The 17,344-nt window shown below is 40.8% G+C and overlaps 1 protein-coding gene across 2 annotated transcripts in view; it reads left to right on the top strand.

The window, feature by feature from the left end:
- Positions 1-17,344, top strand: part of igsf9a (immunoglobulin superfamily, member 9a) — a 43,790-nt gene that overhangs the window by 867 nt on the left and 25,579 nt on the right. For both annotated transcript variants that reach the window (XR_011585680.1, XM_070850156.1), the window contains exons 2-4: positions 6,449-6,540; positions 6,705-6,914; positions 13,350-13,496. Coding sequence is in view for 1 of the 2 variants with exons in the window: in XM_070850156.1 (XP_070706257.1) it covers positions 6,483-6,540; positions 6,705-6,914; positions 13,350-13,496 (415 nt within the window). In the remaining variant the exon portion in view is untranslated. The remainder of the gene's footprint in view (positions 1-6,448; positions 6,541-6,704; positions 6,915-13,349; positions 13,497-17,344) is intronic.

The following is a 17,344-nucleotide window of genomic DNA, read 5'->3' as shown; positions in this document are numbered from 1 at the left end:
CACATCTAGAAACTTACAATGGTGAAATATGTAGAGATAGATTTAATCTTTTTGTACTGTTGACTTTGTACTGAAACCAGAGTCATTATTTCACAGACAATGGGAGAAATATTCTCCTACGTTCCCCCATTTATCATTTCACATTCTATTCCTGGTTTGATCGAGCCAGATGGGCGCAGTTTCCCAAAATATAATATTTTCCATAAAGTTTACATCATGAGAGGCAGCTGAGAGGAAAGTCATTTTATATACTATTTTTGTGAAGGACAAGGACTTGACTGACACCACCTGAAATATATGGGTGCAGTAAACACATACTTAAAGCAGACTGAAGTAGATGCAAATTAGTATCTGCAAAACACGATTAAGTTGATACCAGTTTTTTTTTGCGTGCTTGATCCCAGCGCATTACTCGTGACTCAAAAGCCTGCTGTAGTGTTGATTTAGAACATAGTTTATGAGAGGAGATTCATGTGGAAAATCTTCACTGAGTCAGTACCCCACGATAACTCTGGCAAAAATTAAAGGAGACGTTTTGATTACTATGAAGAATTATCCCAAACGTTTCTGCGACACTGTAATGACACGAATGGAGACCGAAAACACAATTAGAACTGGCAGTAATGTAAAACCAACAGGTATTGTCCATAAAAACCCCTAAAAACGTGTCTCCAAAGGTATTTATTTACAGCTCTGACAGTCACTGGTAGTCGAAGTTAAAAAAAAAGATCTAAAGATATTCTTTTAACATGCAAAAATTCAATGAATCTGCTTCTTTGGGACTGTGCTGCTCATTTCAAACCCAGCGAGATGAGTGAGACCAACGAAATGGCTTTCTGTAATAAACTACCACAGATGCACCTTCTTGATACTGAATTCATACTGTTTTTGCACAGCCAACATTGTCTTGGAAAGCCCAACTGTAACCACAAGTTTGGGCTTGAATCACATGACTTGGACTCCCATCAGAGTCTGGTGAGTTTGGACTTGACTCAAAATCACTTGGACTTGTGAGTTGGAACGATTTGATATCTTCTCCAAGACCAAAACTCTGAACGCATGTGGTAGTACCTTTTCATTTTCCTGACATCACACAGTGTGACAGCAGGGAAAGGTGCGTTTGGCAGTGAAAACCAGCAGACAGACAACAGATGATATCTGAGATTATCAGATTGACATGTAAAGACTGCTGTTATCAACAAAAACAGACGGCTAAACGCAAAACATTTGGCTCCGAAAATACAAATAATCACACAGGGATGGTATAATGAAAGAAATATGCAGGATCTTTAAAAATTACACATTTTTCTGTACTTTTTCAAAATTATACTCACTGCTAAAGTATGTGTTCATTGGATCTGTCATTTCTATGCTGCCCATTCATTGTCTATGTACGCAGGTGTGCAGTGCATTCTGGTAGTGCTGCGGTGCGGATGTGTCCTATCAGGTGCAACCAGGAAGTGTTTGCATTTCTAACCAAGCATCCATTGAGGGAAGCAGCCTGCTCTCTCACATCCAAAAACACCCCTGTGAACACGCACCACAGGTGCTGAAAAGTTGCATTGCACTTAACTGTATTTATTGACTTGTTAAGGACTTGAAACACAACGTTTGGGCTTTGATCTTGACTTGGATCTCTTGACTTTAAATCCAAGACTTGAGATCTGCATTTTGCAAAGCTGCCGCTTTATTATCTATGCTTTTAACCCCTGGCGTCATCTTGTTTCTGTGTATGACTCAAGTATATTTCATAGATTAAATCAACAAAAAGATTGTGGCTTTCAACTGGATTTGCCTGCCTGCTGTCAGATTCAGAAAAAAGATACCTAATGATTAGACTCTGAACACAGAGATGCAATACCCACACAGTGGAGGCCTTTTTATTTCGCCTTTTTTTTCTCTCCCCTTTTCAATCTGTCCTATTTTCTCTTAAGTGCACATCAAACTGAGCCATGCCGAGGGTTTCTATTGTGTTGGGAACCTTGTGATAGAATTTGAAAATGAGCTTCTCTGAGCCATGTGCCAGCTATGAACTCAAACTCAAATGTACACTTACAGGGGCCAGACAAAATTATGTAAGCACCACGTGGAGAAGAGCTGAGGCTCTGAAGTAACTAAATCACAATAACAATTACTGCGGCAGAGGTGGGTTACAGCAGGTTGAATGCCAATGAGTAGAGTCTTTCAGCTGTGGTGCCTGGCAATCAGCACGCTGACGTGAGCTTTCACAGCACGTCAGCTAACAGGGCTCCAGAGAGCAGCTGGAAAACACCACAGAAAAAAGTTCCATGAAAAAATATGTCAGCGGAGGGACACTGGCAAAGAGGAAGTGTCTGTGTCCCACATTGGAATTATGGTAATATGGTGGACATAGAGGTGAGGTTTATTGGAATACAGAACTGTAGATTCAGGTCAAGTCTCAAAGTCTCTCCAAGCGCGTTTCGTGTCAGTCTAGAGTCTTGGAGTTCACTGAATATCTTTTGAACGCTGTATTTTTAAGTATTTTTTAACCCAGTTGAGACAAAGTCCTTTCGGTGGAGAGTCCTCATAATGAAATATTGAAGCTGTCAGACTACGCCTGTATGTCCCTGCTTTACTCACATTATTCTGGGATTTTTAACAGGTCTTCTCACTTTGAACTGGATATTTTTGATTTCAAGTCAAATCAAAAGTAAATTTATTCACTCAGCAGTCAAATCCAAGTCTCATATCCTCATCTGTGTGACTGAAGGGCCCTGTAAACTGTGCTAACACTCTTGGTTGCAGACTGTGTCAGACTGCACAGAAGAGCTGAAAGGAGAAGTCAACTGATAGATTAGGCCATTCACAGGAAATGAATGGGCAATTACTTTTGATAGTTGTTTTATCGTTCAAGTCATTTTTCAAGCAGAAATGCCAAACATATTCTGGTCTCGTCTTCTTATTAAACGGGAGAGTTTTCTTATTTTCTTTATCTACTGTGAGTATAAACTGAATGAATGTCGGAGCGGTTGCTGGACAAAACCAACGATTTGAGCCTCGAAGCTACATTAGCCGCCGCAAGCGTAACACACCCGAATCTCTGACCGAACACTCAGTGGTGGAGCTGAGAGGATTTTTTCCCCCTTTACTTTCACTCTGGTCAGAAATTAATGTCCAGCAATCTTAGTGGCAGATACAAACGGCGTTAAAAACCACCCCAACACACTGAACAAATATTCTGTGTTTCACATTCCCTGAAGTATACAGTGCCTGTAGCTGTCTGAATCAATACCTGGGACATTACAAAGGACATGTTTGGAGCGAAGACTCAAACAAACCACGGGCACTCTTGTGAAATAAATGGAATTTGATCGGAAAACAAATGTGTAGGAGCCCTTTTATCTTTTGGTTTCAAGTGTGTCGGTAAGAGGCAGCAGAACTGCTGATAAATCTGTTACTGTGCCTCAGTTGCGATTAATCAGCCAGTCCCCATTTCTCTCCTTGGGTAGATTAAAACGGCAACAACACAGAATTTCAACAGCATGCCTGTCACTGACATTTCTATTTCTGTCAGCTGATAAATCTGCCTGAGACATGGCGCTTTCCTTTGTGAGCCACTGGATCATTTATTATAGCTTTAAACATTTTCCAGAGTCCTGTCACTGTGCTTATGTTTATGCATGTCCTCAGTGTCAGAGGAAGGAAGAGTGCGACTGAGGGAAATGTCTAGAGACCATCTGGCTGAGTGTTTCACCTGTACAGGCCACTTTGTTTGGCAGCTCCTGAGAGTTTTTGGTTCAGATTTAATGACAGAAAATGTCCTGCAGCTTAACAAGATATTTTTTCGCCTCACATCTTCCTCCTTGCTGTGTTTGCCACACTTTCCCTTCCTTTTTTTTCTCTCCATAGAAGATTTTTTTTTTTTCAGTCTTTGTTTCCACGTTATTGCCTTGCTATTTTGCCACACATACAAATAAATCTTACCTTGTTAGAGCAATAAAACCATAAACATTTTTATTAATCTGGAGCTGTCTTTGTTTGGACAGCAAATGCAGAAGCACAAGCGTCTGCTTATATTTCTCATTTTAATCAGCGATGTGACAAATGTCATTACATGGCATTCAATCATTATCTTCATTCTTCTGAGTTAAGAAGAGTCGCTGCTGCTTAGTCTTGGCAACAGACAGCCTTAATTTGCATACGTGTGTGCTGTCCTTTCATACTCACCTACAGTGTGAGGATGAGAAGCAACAGAATCATGATATTGAAGTTTTACCTTGACTCGCCTGTCTCAGTCTCAGGAAACGCTCAATACCTAATTCAAACGCAACAAGCTCAGGATAAACTATGTGATGTGCTGCTCTGCATGAATCCACGCGGGTGAAGGGCAGGGGGATAGAAGTCTGTTGACGTTCGAGCAGTCGGCGTGCTGCAGATTGAGGATTTCTTTGGACTTCCACTTTGATTTCGTGGAAAATCTGTGTATGCTGTGCTGTTTGCTGGAGCATGGGAGCGTGTTGGAACAAGCGCTGCTGTTGTTGACAGCCTGCGTAATTGTTTTTCGCCAGTTCAGACTTTGCCCCAGCCATGAGATGAAAAAGCCCATAAAAGCCTGATGGTTAGGGAGGGCAGGTGATATGGGCCGCGCTGCTGCTGGGACGGCTGTTCACTGTTCATATTCAGGAAGTGTAGAGATCAATGAAGATGACAAGGATATCATTCATGTGACCATTCAAATCTTTTAAAGTCAACCTTATATTTATAATGGATTTTTTATCATGTAGAAGGTTGCACACGTACATGCCCAAGAAACTAACATACAGTATGTTACAGTACTGTGAGTAAAAATTACCAGTTAGTTTGCATATCAGTAGTACGTCTTCGGCTGTGCGTGGAGATTAGATGTCATGACAATACAGTTGTATTGTGTTGCACTCTGTGCAAATGTTGACATTACACTGTGTAGCAGATAGCATGCAAGAAATGAATGCACATTACCATTTTATAAGCCACATGCTGTCAATCAAACTGTAACTTTCAATTTCCATAAAAGAACACTTTTTTCCCCCACAAGGATTTGTGCCTGTGTTTTTTTTTCTTTTTTTCTTTGACACATCTTGTTTTATGAGCCATCATTGGAGATGCTGCACCTCTGCCAACAGATTTTCACTTCTCTCCCGCTGTGAGCGGCTCCTTCATTTCCGTTGTGCCTTTCATTCAGGAACGGTGTCCTAAAAAGTATCCATCAGCACCACAACCAGCACTTCTCTGCATTTCCATTTTATGCGTCTTTGCACTTCCAGTCCACTACATTTTACTATTTTACTTTCTTTATTATATTTATAGCTAACATTGTTACTTTTCAGAAAAGATTTTTGTCACAAAACATATGATCAGCTTAGAAAAATATATCAAATTGTATGTACAAAGCTTCTTTAGAGTGGAGTATTTTTACATTGCAGTATTGTATGAATGAACCAGAGCTTTAGTGTTGTTTGTACATGGAACAGAGAGCCTGTTGCTGGCACACTTCTTGATGTTTTCCTTTGGGAGTGTTTAGACATGTTAACACGTGCCTGTAGCGTTTGTCTGTGGTACTACGATCAAAAATCTGCATTTGCTCTTTTTGTACATGGGTGTTCTGTAATTAACTTGATGAGATGTTATGGATGTGGGCTAAAGAAAGCAAGACCAGACCTGCTGTCAGCCTATTTCCTCTCAAATGTGACCATAATGAGCAGCAGCTGTGGTCAAATGTAAATGACCTGTGTGATACAAGGACAATTATGTAGAAGTGAAGGTCTCATCAGCATATGTAGCATTAATTATCTTAGAGTGAGATTTTATACAGTAGCTAGTTGCTTCTACCATAGAGGTGTGTGCGTGTGAGTGTGTGTTTGTGTGTGTGTGTGTGTGTGTGTGTGTGTGTGTGTGTGTTAAATGAGGTTGATTTCCTCCCTCTGATTTACTCATTTAACAAAATGAAATCAGGCGTTGTTTTAAATGGACTGAATGGGTGGCTGTGTCTTGACATCAAATTGCACTCCATGATGCCTCGCTGTAGCCTTCGCTCCCATCAGCTCAGCTTATCTCCGTCCTTGAGTGCTGAGTCTCCTGGCCGCTCCAGCCAAAAGTCTTCATTGATGTGCTCTAAATAAAACACTTGGATGTCGCTCCGCACGTGACTCTCCAAAGATTTATGTGACATTTATGACATTTACTTTCAGAAAAGGATATAGAGCCGGGGAGTTTTCTGGCAGCAGAGGCAGCTCTGCCCATTTGTGTAATGATATGGGATGAATTCCAGTTATTGGAAAGCTGTATAAAAATCTGAGCGCTCCTCTCTCCCCCTGTCTGTAAAATTATGACAGAAGCGGCAGCTCTGCTGCAGCCTTTTTAGTTTGGAAATCTGTCACAGATGGCTGTCTTCTTGTGTGCAGCCAAGGAAGTAATGTGATTGTGACAATTGTGTCTCTTTTGCCAACAGATTGAACATGCTGCAGGTTGTATGAGTGACAGATATGGGGTCAGCGAGATCGTATTTGCAGACTTTCGCTGTGGTGGCCATTTGCCTCATTTGTAAGTATTGCAGTCATTTGATTAGAAAGATATTTTGCATCCCACTGTCCTTTCAAATAATCTATTCCATGTTGCATGCACATCCCTGTCCATCTTAATCTTTGTTTTAATCACAAATAATCATAAACCGTACTGAGAGTAATTTGTCCCTGTGCTTCCGTCAGACCCAACAGTCACCACCGAGGGTGCGAGGCCGGAGGTTCGAGGAAAGGTTGGCGGTGTGGTGGACTTGGAGTGTACTTTTCCTCCATCAGACCCAGCTGCTGCGTCCACAGCGTCACTGCACGTGGTGGAATGGGTTCGTCAGGGACTCGACATCCCCGTCCTGATTAAATTTGGATCCTACGCGCCTCGCGTCCATCCACTATATGAGGGTGAGCATCTATGGAAAAGGTCACAACCTGTAACTGAAAAATGTTTACTATTGTTCGCCATTGTCTAAAGCAGCATATTACGCCACCATATATGTCATTTTAGACCAGACCCAGATCAGTCTCTGTTTGCTTTAATACATTTTTTGCTCCTTTAGAGAAAAGCGAGACAAATATTTTTACCACAATCAACTTTATAATAACAGAGATTGGGATTTTATAACCATCCTCTAATTAGTTAGTGCTTCAGCCCCATTTTCTTCCACTAAGAAGATTGTTACCTGTATCAGGATCTCAGGGTATAGTCAGTACCACACCTTGATGGCCTTTCAAACCAGCCTCAGTGGGAGCGACTTTTAAAGGGGCTGAAACTCTCGCATTGCATCATCATCTATTGTGCACTCTCTGCCCACAGCTCTGACAACAAAGGGAGTCTGTGGGGAACAAGATCCTCAATGGACCAAGAATACCTGTATGTAGCTCCTGTTATCCTTTAAAGTCACAAACAATAGGACTACTGTGAACAAAAGGAAAGCATGTCTGGGTGGCTCAGATCCTCCTTTTGTCAAAGATGTTTTCTGTTCCACAGAGCTGCCTGAAGAGAAACTCAACCTCTTGACCTTTCCAAAGACTATTTGAATTTCTGTTGGTATGACATATATGGTTTTGACTAAAATTCAGTTTTTGAAAGAAACTGCCTGAGCAGGCATGAAGATACCACTTCAAAGAGTGAAAGGAATTCTTGCTGTTTAACATTCAGGTGGGATGAACTGCAGAAAGCTAACTACCACTTGTTTTCAGCAATTAAATACCGAGAGATGGTAGATATCAACATATCGTATAACAATGAAACAATTAGAGATGTAACCTCTTAAACCCTACTTACCCGCTGTTGCGTCAGTCATTACAAACTCACGCTGTGCAGCTAAACGTTGTTCAAACTCAAAGAATTTAACATTAAATTCTAGCAGAGATCAAAGTTTCCGAAGATAGATGGCTTCCAAGATATGTAAGGCTGAATTTGGGGGAAAAGTGGATAACATTATGCACATCTAGAATATCTCCTATATGTTTAATATATTTCACTCAGTGTAAACATCATTTAGATTCATCAAAGAGCTGAAACAATTGCAAGTTACATAAATATGAACGTGATTCATTTATCAAAATGTTAGACTTTTGTTTCTTTCTGTCATTTTCAAAGGACTGTTTTGACGCACAGCAGAGGACGCAAATAGGTAGTGTAATTTCCCAAAACAGCTGGGCACTATACTAGAGTAAATTGTGAATTTATTGAGGACTATTTTCAGCTGTGGATGTATACACAGCACCGGGATGATGCATGTGGGGTTGGCTCAAAATAAACTGCAGTTCCCATGTCCATCGTAATGAAGGAACGTGCAACCCAGCGTAACAATATGGCTCATTTACATGTTTTCAATAGTTTTTGGACAAAAATGGAGCTCTATGGCACAGAAGAGTAATAACATAAGACTTTAGCTTAACATAAAAATACTTGTTTGTATGATCGGTGCATTGTTAGTTTTGGGCTTTGTTGACAATAAGGAAAGTGTGGAGTATTGCCAGAAAAATTGTAAGTATGACAGATTCATTGGTTGTACTGACATCCTGTAAAGAGCAGCAATCTTCGCGTTAAGGTGTGTGTTTGTCAAAGGATCAGGCCCTGCTTTCAGCTGAGCCAAGCTGAGCCATTTGAGTTGAATGCCACTCCTCACCGTACCCAAGCAGGAAATATGATACAGACATTTACATAGCAATAAAGTCAGGGTGAACCTTGGCTGATGAATTATCATAAGTGGGAGCGGGGCAGACTTTAATTCCAGCCCGGGCTTATAAAAGGCTGTAGCCTTTTGTTGCTGATTCTGAAGACGATTCTTCCAACACTGATGTCACACTTCATTACACTGGATGTTAGTTTCAAAAGAAACAGGGCAATATATTAGACCCTAAGTTCGCCTTCCCTTTAGCCCATCTATTACACTTTCTGTACACTTGACTCAGCCATAAAGAGTCCTGCACAGAAAAGCGCCTTTGTTTAAAGGACAGGTATGCTAATCACATGCCTCTCAGGTGGCAAACAGAAAGCTGCTCTTCTTAACGGACACAAAGGGGTTTTAGAAAAAGATTCTTTGTCCAATCCGATGCTGAGCTCAGGCTTTCTCACAGGTACTAGCTGGTGTGGGAGTAACAGGTGCAGCATGGGAAACTAACGCTTTAGAGATGCTATGACTGGTGTAGATTTCACCTCCTCGGGCCTTGAATGTTCTCGGGTGTCTCAGCAGTTTGGCTCCAGGACCCAAAGTCTAACTGTTTAGCTGTTGTGATTCTTATTGTTACTCAACTGATTCACTCTGCTGGACCTAAATTCTTCCACCATCCCTCCCTCATCTTCATGCTAGAAAGATAAGAATCGAACTTTTCTGATTGCAGGTCACCTCCTCCTTCAACTCTGTGCGTTATTCCTTGTGTGTGGAGCTTCACAAAGTATGAGATACATTAGATGCTCTTCAGATGCCCCCCCCCACAGAGAGTATTAAGAGCTAAAAGGGTTTAAATGTATTTGTTGTAATAGAGCAGTAAAGATCAAAGGATTAGTGTCTGCTCTGTGAAGAGGACAGAAAGTCCCTCAGCAACCACAGAGCTGCTGACTCTATAAAAAAATACAGCTGTATAAATACACTGTTCACAAGCTCTTCCCATGTAAATCCCTTCACAATCAGCAGCAGCAGACTGGGTGAAGGCGTAACACATTACGCGCAGCTAACATGGCTAATATGCTTCCTCTCCCACGTGGACAAACATGACAGTTTGCGCTGGGATTATTTATGTTCTCCACAACAGCGAGTAGTTCTGCCTCCAATAGCGAGAAAGCTCTCAATTCAAATTTCAAACGATCACATAGTGGAGCCTTATAAAGCGACGAGCGGCAAGGAGTGAAACCTTATCTGCCTCTTTCTCTAACCGAAACCTGAACGCCTCTGTGCGGCTTGCCAAGAGCTGACGACATCTCTAAGAGGCGATGTGGGCTCCCTGCCCGTGAGTATCACATTCTCAGGGACATAAACGTACGTGGCGAGCGAAATGGTATTGAATTTAAATAATTTTTCATAAAGAGCCCTGTCCAACCAAACAAGACACTTTCCCGATGATTCCCCAGAAGACTTTTTTATCATTTAAAAACTTCATTTCCAAAATGTTACATATCCATTTTGGAAGAAAGAAAATCAATATCTCTGGTGGATCCTTCACTCGGAATAAAACGGAGAAAAACTGTGGCCAGCTTCTTAGACTGACCACCTCAAACCTGAGCTGAGAGTGGCTCATTTTTTTTCTCAATTTGCATCATTTTGAGTTGAAAACAGACAGTAATTTAAAAAGATATATAAAGGAATCAAGTAAACATACTGATTAAGTGGTAGTAACATAAAAATCTAAACAGAGTAGAGTATGAAACAAAATTAAGTATCAGCTGTAATGTTTTTGCTGACAAAATTAAAGGACAAATTGATTTGAAAATGACTTTTAAAGGCTTCTTGATTCATCTTTTTTAATGACTTTACACACGAGCTTTTGATTATAGTCTTTCACTTGAACCAGATTATTTTTACTTTTTGAAAGCAATTGTCTTAAGAAAGATAATGACCACCCCATTTAATAATTTACTCCACTCTAAAACCAGCAGGAGCTGCAGACTTTTTAATTCAGACTGAACCTTCATGTGTAAAAGTTGCATTTCGTCACAGCACTGAGGGGTGAATGAATGGTTTTGTGTTTCTCTGTCACCTGAGAGCGCACTGAGGGACGAAACCGGGGTGGGTGGGGGGCTTCTGTTGGAAACTCTGTCAAATAAAAGCATCAGGTGATTTTGGTTTGAATAAGCTTGGTGCATCGCTGTGGGTATGTCCGTGTGTGTTTAAATGAACTAATGAAGGATATTGTTTGGCTTTTGGACCAGTCAAGAAGCTGCTAATTTAATGGTCTCAGTGATCAGGTGGGGGAGCAGGGCAGAGAACGTGAGGGGGAGGAGGAGGAGTGAGTGAGTGAGTGCTGGTAAGGCTTTGCCCTCTACCTGTGGTCAGTATTATTTACAGGCCCCTGCTGTAGCGCCTCGGTTACCTGCACCATGATACATGGAATCTGTTTAGTCTCTGTCTCAGTACAGCCTAGAGTATTTAGAGTTATTTTTTCCCATTTACATAACTTTGAAGCAATTTCCTGCCAGCATATCTGTAAAGATGCCTAATGACTGAAGGACAGGGTTTGTTTTTTGTATTTAACTCTCTTACTCAGGTACTCAGAGCGGTTTATAGAGTACAAACACACTATAAAGCCAAAGTGCTGAACTTTTACACCTATATGATTGCTGATCGCTTCATTCCAAAACCATGTGCGTTATGCTGCTGCTGTAACAGCCTCCACTCCCCTGGTTTGAGCCTTTCCCCCAGACTTTGGAGCCTGGCTGCAGGGGTTTGCCCCCATTCAGCCACAGGCCCAGAGGTCCAGCACTGATGTTGGGTGATAAAACCAGGCTCACAGCTCGTGTCCCAGTTTATCCTAAAGGTGCCGGATGGGTTGAAGTTAGGGCTCTGTGTGGGCTGGTTCTTTTACAACCAACAGGGACAACAGTTCCTCTGTGGCTCTGGCTCTGTCATATTGAAACAGGGAAGGGTCAAACTCTCAGTGCTGACACTAAGCTGGAAGCACACTATTGTCTAAAATATCATTGTATGCTGCAGCATTAGTAGACCAAAGTACACAACAAGTACCTTGGCTGGATATGGTTTAAAAAATCTCTAAGATGGTGCAAATGGTATTTGATGATAAATAATACATTGGCAAACTGAGTCAACTAAATAAATAAATGAACATATAATACTAATTTGTAATACAACATACTAATAAATATAACATACAACAATGCATTTCCCTGTACTCTTATTCTCATGATAAATTCATTCTTATCGTAAAGAAATTCTCCCACTGTTAAAATGATTGTAAAGAATAAAGAATGTAAAGAATTATAAATTATTCCTATGGGTTACTGCCTCATGTACAACAGCTTGCTTTAGTTTTCTTTGCTGGCTAGGAGTGAGCTTGGATTGAAAAAAGAAAAGGCAAATGCTGTTGTTTTATTTACATCAACAATTCAAAGCTACATTTAACCACGCTCCTGATTTGTTTGCACGAGAGCTCACTAAAGCTCTCGTCGAGCACATGCTTGTTTCTACACTCTCAGACATGCACAGGGCAAACACAGAGGCACAGGTTTATGTGTGCTGACAGACAAAGAGACTAAATTTGCCTCGTGTGTTTCTCTTTCCCTGCTTGCCCTCTCGCCCTGCCTCACACTCAATTTACCTCACATTCAAATCTCTTGCAATCATGCATCTTTCAAATGGCTGCAGTTGTTGGCGTTGTAGGTCATGCGCTGCTTCACCTCCACCCTTTCCCTTCCCTTTTATCTGACTACTCCCAGTCACGGTCCCACAACTTCCCTGCCTCAGCACAACCTTTCCTCTGCGGTGCTACAGTAACCTATATCACACTAAGCCAGTAAACATGAGAGAGGGGAAAAAAAACTGCCAGGGGTCAAAGGGTAGGATTTTGAAATGCACTAATCCCCTGAGTGTATGCTGATGCGTATTTTGCTCTACTTTAACCCTCCCTCCCCTCTTTTCCCCTGTGGCTTTAGTCCCCTTTGGCAGCTTGGAAAAGTAAATAAGGTGTGTTATCGCTGCAAACATACCTAACTCCAACTTCCTGCTTCTTTTAGACTGTCAGGACTGTCCCTCCCTACCACAGTCACCAGAAATCAAAGCTTCTGTTAATAATTACCATCACAACGCAGTCATCTCAGTGGCACTGAGGCCTCCACGCTGCAGTGTGATTTCTGTTTACATGTTTTTCTATTTCTAAGATGGTGCAGGGAGAGGACTGCGTGCGTCCTTAATGATTTCACTCACAGTTTCTCTTCAGCCTTGCTGTTCCATGCTGTTAGGTCACTGGACAATTGTCTGGCTGACAAAGTGTAAAAAATAGTTGGACACAGAAAGATGTGGGCTGCAAACTGGAAGAGATAAAGGCTTGATACCGCAAGGCACGCTCCGGCTCAGGGGAGTCGTCACCTGGCAACCAGGCAATCACACTCCCAAGTTTGAGTATTGGTGTTATGGCTGTTTGTGTGTGTTTGTGTGTGTGTGTGTGTGTGTGTGTTTGTACATGTGTGGTGTGTGGCTGTTTCAGGCTACGTTTGAGGACAATGTTCTTTCTCAGCCTTCCGAAGCTTCACACTCCAGCAGTTGCACACAGCTCAGACCTGGGCAATGACGAGTGAAATCAACATCACGTGCGGTTTGCCTGTCTCATACCCCTCATGCATGCCCTCTTACCTTTTCTGCCTCCACTGTGTGTCTGCAGGGCGGGTGTCTCTGGTACGAATCACAGCCTTGCGGCTGCAGGACCTGCAGCTGGATGACCAGGGCATGTACGAGTGTCGAATCCTCTTACTGGATGAACCCACAGATGAGCTGCAAAACGGCACCTGGACTCTGCTTTCTGTGACTGGTGAGGTTTATGGAGCAGTGTGTGTTTCTTTTTCTTTTACTTTGTGCCTGTATGGCGGAAAGGAGATTATATTTAACTTCATAATGCAAATTCAGTGAACCTCTATATCGTTTGGTACCAAATGAAATGTGCCTGTAACACAGAGTACTCTATTAAAACAGTCAAGTCAATCAATCAAAAGCACTCAGTCAGTCTTTATATCCAGTGCTTAACAAAGTTATTAGACCACCTGTCATAAAAACGAGAAAACACAAATACTTTAGAAATCTGTCAAAAATTTGTTTCAAATTAAACATTGTATTATTATTTATTAGGCAAATAACAAACTGGAACAACTAAATAGTCCTTATTCACATATTTTAACCAAAAATCTTAATATTTTGTTTGACCTCCTTTGGCCCTGATTGTTTTCATGGACTTCTCGACCGTCTCTTTTGTTATTGAGTTCCAAATAGTTCCTAGCTGTTCCCAGAGACTTACTTTGGATTAAATTTGTGTGTGGTCTATTTTTTAATTCAATAAATCCCAGATCTGTTCGATAGGATTCAAGTCTGGACTTTGACTTGGCCAGTCCATCAGTTCCACTACTCCAGATTCCTTTTACATAATTTTGATTAAAGAGCTTGCACATACTGGTGAGTTAACCATTACAGAAACTAAAAAAATATTTTAGTAATCAGCAATACTGTTAATTTAGGGCAGGGGAGGCAAACACCTAATAAATGGTCTAATAAATTTGTTAAGCACTGTATATTGGGCCAATTCATAACAAACGTTAGACACTTTTCATGAAAGAGCAGGTCTAGACCAAGCTCTTTATTTAAGACAGACCCAACAGTTGGTAGTCAGTGCCTGGTTGGCTTCATAATCTTGGTAACTTAAATTACGATTGTGAATCAGAAAATATCTTCGATAGATATCATAGATTAATTTCTTTAGACGATGTTCTTGTTCTGCTGCTTGTGTTCTGACATCATTTAGTATGTAAGAATTTTTGCTCCTCAGCTTAAAAAAAGGCCAAAAAATGAATGCTCCTTTATACTATACTTGTAATTAATAGGATCCAAAATGTTATCAAATGGGCACCTAAAGGTGAACTGCAATTGGAATTCTCTCTTTTTTTAAACTGATATTGTATTAATTACATATTGTATATTACTACATACAGTATTTGTGGAAACAGTGTCTAAGCTTTAGTCCTGGGGGTGCCTGTCTCTCATGGCACCGTTTGGCAGATATCTGAATGGCAGTGTTGCTAGGAGATGAACTGTTAGCTCCCATGGTGGGAGCACATCATAGCTACGTGGCGTACAAGGTGATTTAAGACGTTTGCTTTACAACGTTCAGCATTTCACTCGTGCAATGGAAGCCAGCCAGGCCTCCACTTACCCAGTGGAAGCTAGTTAGCCTAACTTACTAACTTTAGCACAGACTCAGACGCTGCTTCTTCCATCATCTTATTTGAACTCCTGCTGAGTCCCTGGCAGCTCTGACAGTGTTGTGTCAGTCCCACATTAAACAAAGGAACAAACATCGAATCCTTAGTCCTTTATTCCTTCTTGCTGGCAGGTGGAGATGCTGATGATTTAAGGAAAAAATGTTTTGTTAGTGGGTAATTTTTTTTTTTTTTCTTTTTCAATCCAGCTTTCTCTGGAGGAGCCACTCACTCTCTTTGGAAGCACATTTTGTAGAGTCGATATTTCAGTTTGTCTCCTCCAACAAAATGACAGGATTTCAGTAACTGTCCATTTGTCAGCCAAACCCTGCAAATCTATGGCTTCTCAATACATGTGGGTGTGTTTCAGCCTCATTAAGTCATTTAATCTAATTGAATAGGCACTTATTACTACATTTTTTTCATGCTTATCTTCTGCACGGCTTTTATTTCATATGTTTTGCAAGGCACTGCTTATCATTTCCCCATAAGTGCTGTATGTATAACACTTCTTTAAACTTCAACATCTTTTTTAAGACTTTTTCAAAAACTAGAAATGAGACAGAGCAGGTAATTTGGAACTTTTTGACTTTCTTCACGAAAAGGCTCACCTGGAGTTATCGTCATACTTGCTGATAGGTTTAAATAATAAATCTCAATATGAAATATGCATCGTTATTTTTTTTTTTGCTTTGAAGTTTATCTGTGTTTGAGAACACTTTTGCTACGACTCTATGCGCAAACATACAGAACAAAGCTGCGGTTCATGCTGCAGATCAAAGCGAGGTGAGACAGTTCCACCGACTCGGTGGATGCGAGCGTCAGGTCGGAGAGGAGAATTACAATAGATTAGGACTGTGTAGTTGAAGCCTTGGATGTAACTTCACTAATGTATCCGCGCTGTTATGCCCTGCGCATCCCATTGTTTGCACTCTCCCTTTATTTTTGAGATTACCAGTGTCCTTCGTAGGTTGTAAATGCACATCTAAAAGAACTCAGCAGCTTCCAGGGCATACTTTGTTTGTGTGGCTAAATCTCTTTAACATGCAGAAGCATGTTTCTTAGCGATCAGGAGTAAATGTACTAGCAGGGGTGTTTGTAATTATAGACCACAGTTTCACCAGATCTCCCCTGTGTACAGACACAACCTGTAACTCAGATAAGAAAAGAAAAAAATACTCTTATTCTTGTAAAAAAACAACAACTGAATGCTGAAAAACTTCTGGTTATTTATGACACAAAGGTACAACAAGGGTTTGACTCCTGATAAATTGTAGTAAACTGTTGAAGCTGCAAGTGGTTTGTTTGTGTTTGAAGTGTTTGCTGACTCTCAGAGCGCTCTCTGATGAGATCTGAGACTTAAAATGGCAGAAAAACTTTCCCGTTATTAGATCTAAAAGGTAGTGTAACTGACATTTTCACTTCGGTGTGTGAAATAATAATGTAACTTGATGATAGTAAACTGCACACGGGCTGCCGCTGCTTAACAAATAAGGCCGAGCTGCTGTCATACTGTATATACTCATAAAAAAAGAACAAGGGAGACAAAAGATTTATTGTCTGCAAGCTGCAGGGGTTTGCTTGAGGACTCATAGCTTATACTCAATGTTAAGAAAACTGTCAGTTTACTTTTCATCCTGGGTTTGGTCCTCAATAAAAGCTGATGAGTTAGATGTAAAGATTAATGGGCAATGCGTTGAACAGGTTTTGCTGGTAAAATATCTCAGCCTTTTGTTAGATTATCAACTAAAATATGAGGAACATGTTAAAATGGTGAGCAAGACTGCAAAAGCAAGCTTACATTAATCTAGGTTGATTAGACGCTGCCTACCATTTCATGCTTCAAATAGTTTCATGCACTCTGCGATCTTTTTACATTTAGTGTAACCTCTTGTGGCTCATCTACAAATGCCCACATAATCAGGCTCCTCAGGTGCTCAGTGACCTCCGCTCAGAGTTTTGGGCTTATTAACACTTCCAGCTGGAATTGTAAGGTGCCCTTAATGTAAATCCTCATTTGGACAAACAGCCTTTTTCTGTTTAGGGGATCAACATGAGGAATACCTTACCTGCTGCCTGCAAATCGGATCCTGACTAAGATGGCAACTGGCAGTTCAGAGGCAGCTACCAGTACTGTTTAAGCCAGTTCACATGAATATTTGAAAGAATTTTATGAGCAAATCAGTACAGATTTCAAGAGAAAAAATCTCAAATTTTCTTTCAATTTTGCCAGCCAGATTTTTAAAAGAACATCAACAGCATATCTGTGAGTGATAATTATCACAAGAAATAATTATGAAAGGGCAAGACCACGGCCAACAGCTTCCTCTCAAGTCAAACATTTTGTAAAGGACTGGTTACCTTTGTTTCCCAACAAATAGACAGACTACAGAACATCTGCAGCTTTAGAAGA

Source organism: Pempheris klunzingeri, chromosome 19 (assembly GCF_042242105.1).
Source record: "Pempheris klunzingeri isolate RE-2024b chromosome 19, fPemKlu1.hap1, whole genome shotgun sequence".
In the NCBI taxonomy this organism is placed as follows: Eukaryota; Metazoa; Chordata; class Actinopteri; order Acropomatiformes; family Pempheridae; genus Pempheris; species Pempheris klunzingeri.
This window is presented reverse-complemented; position numbering and strand designations above follow the sequence as displayed.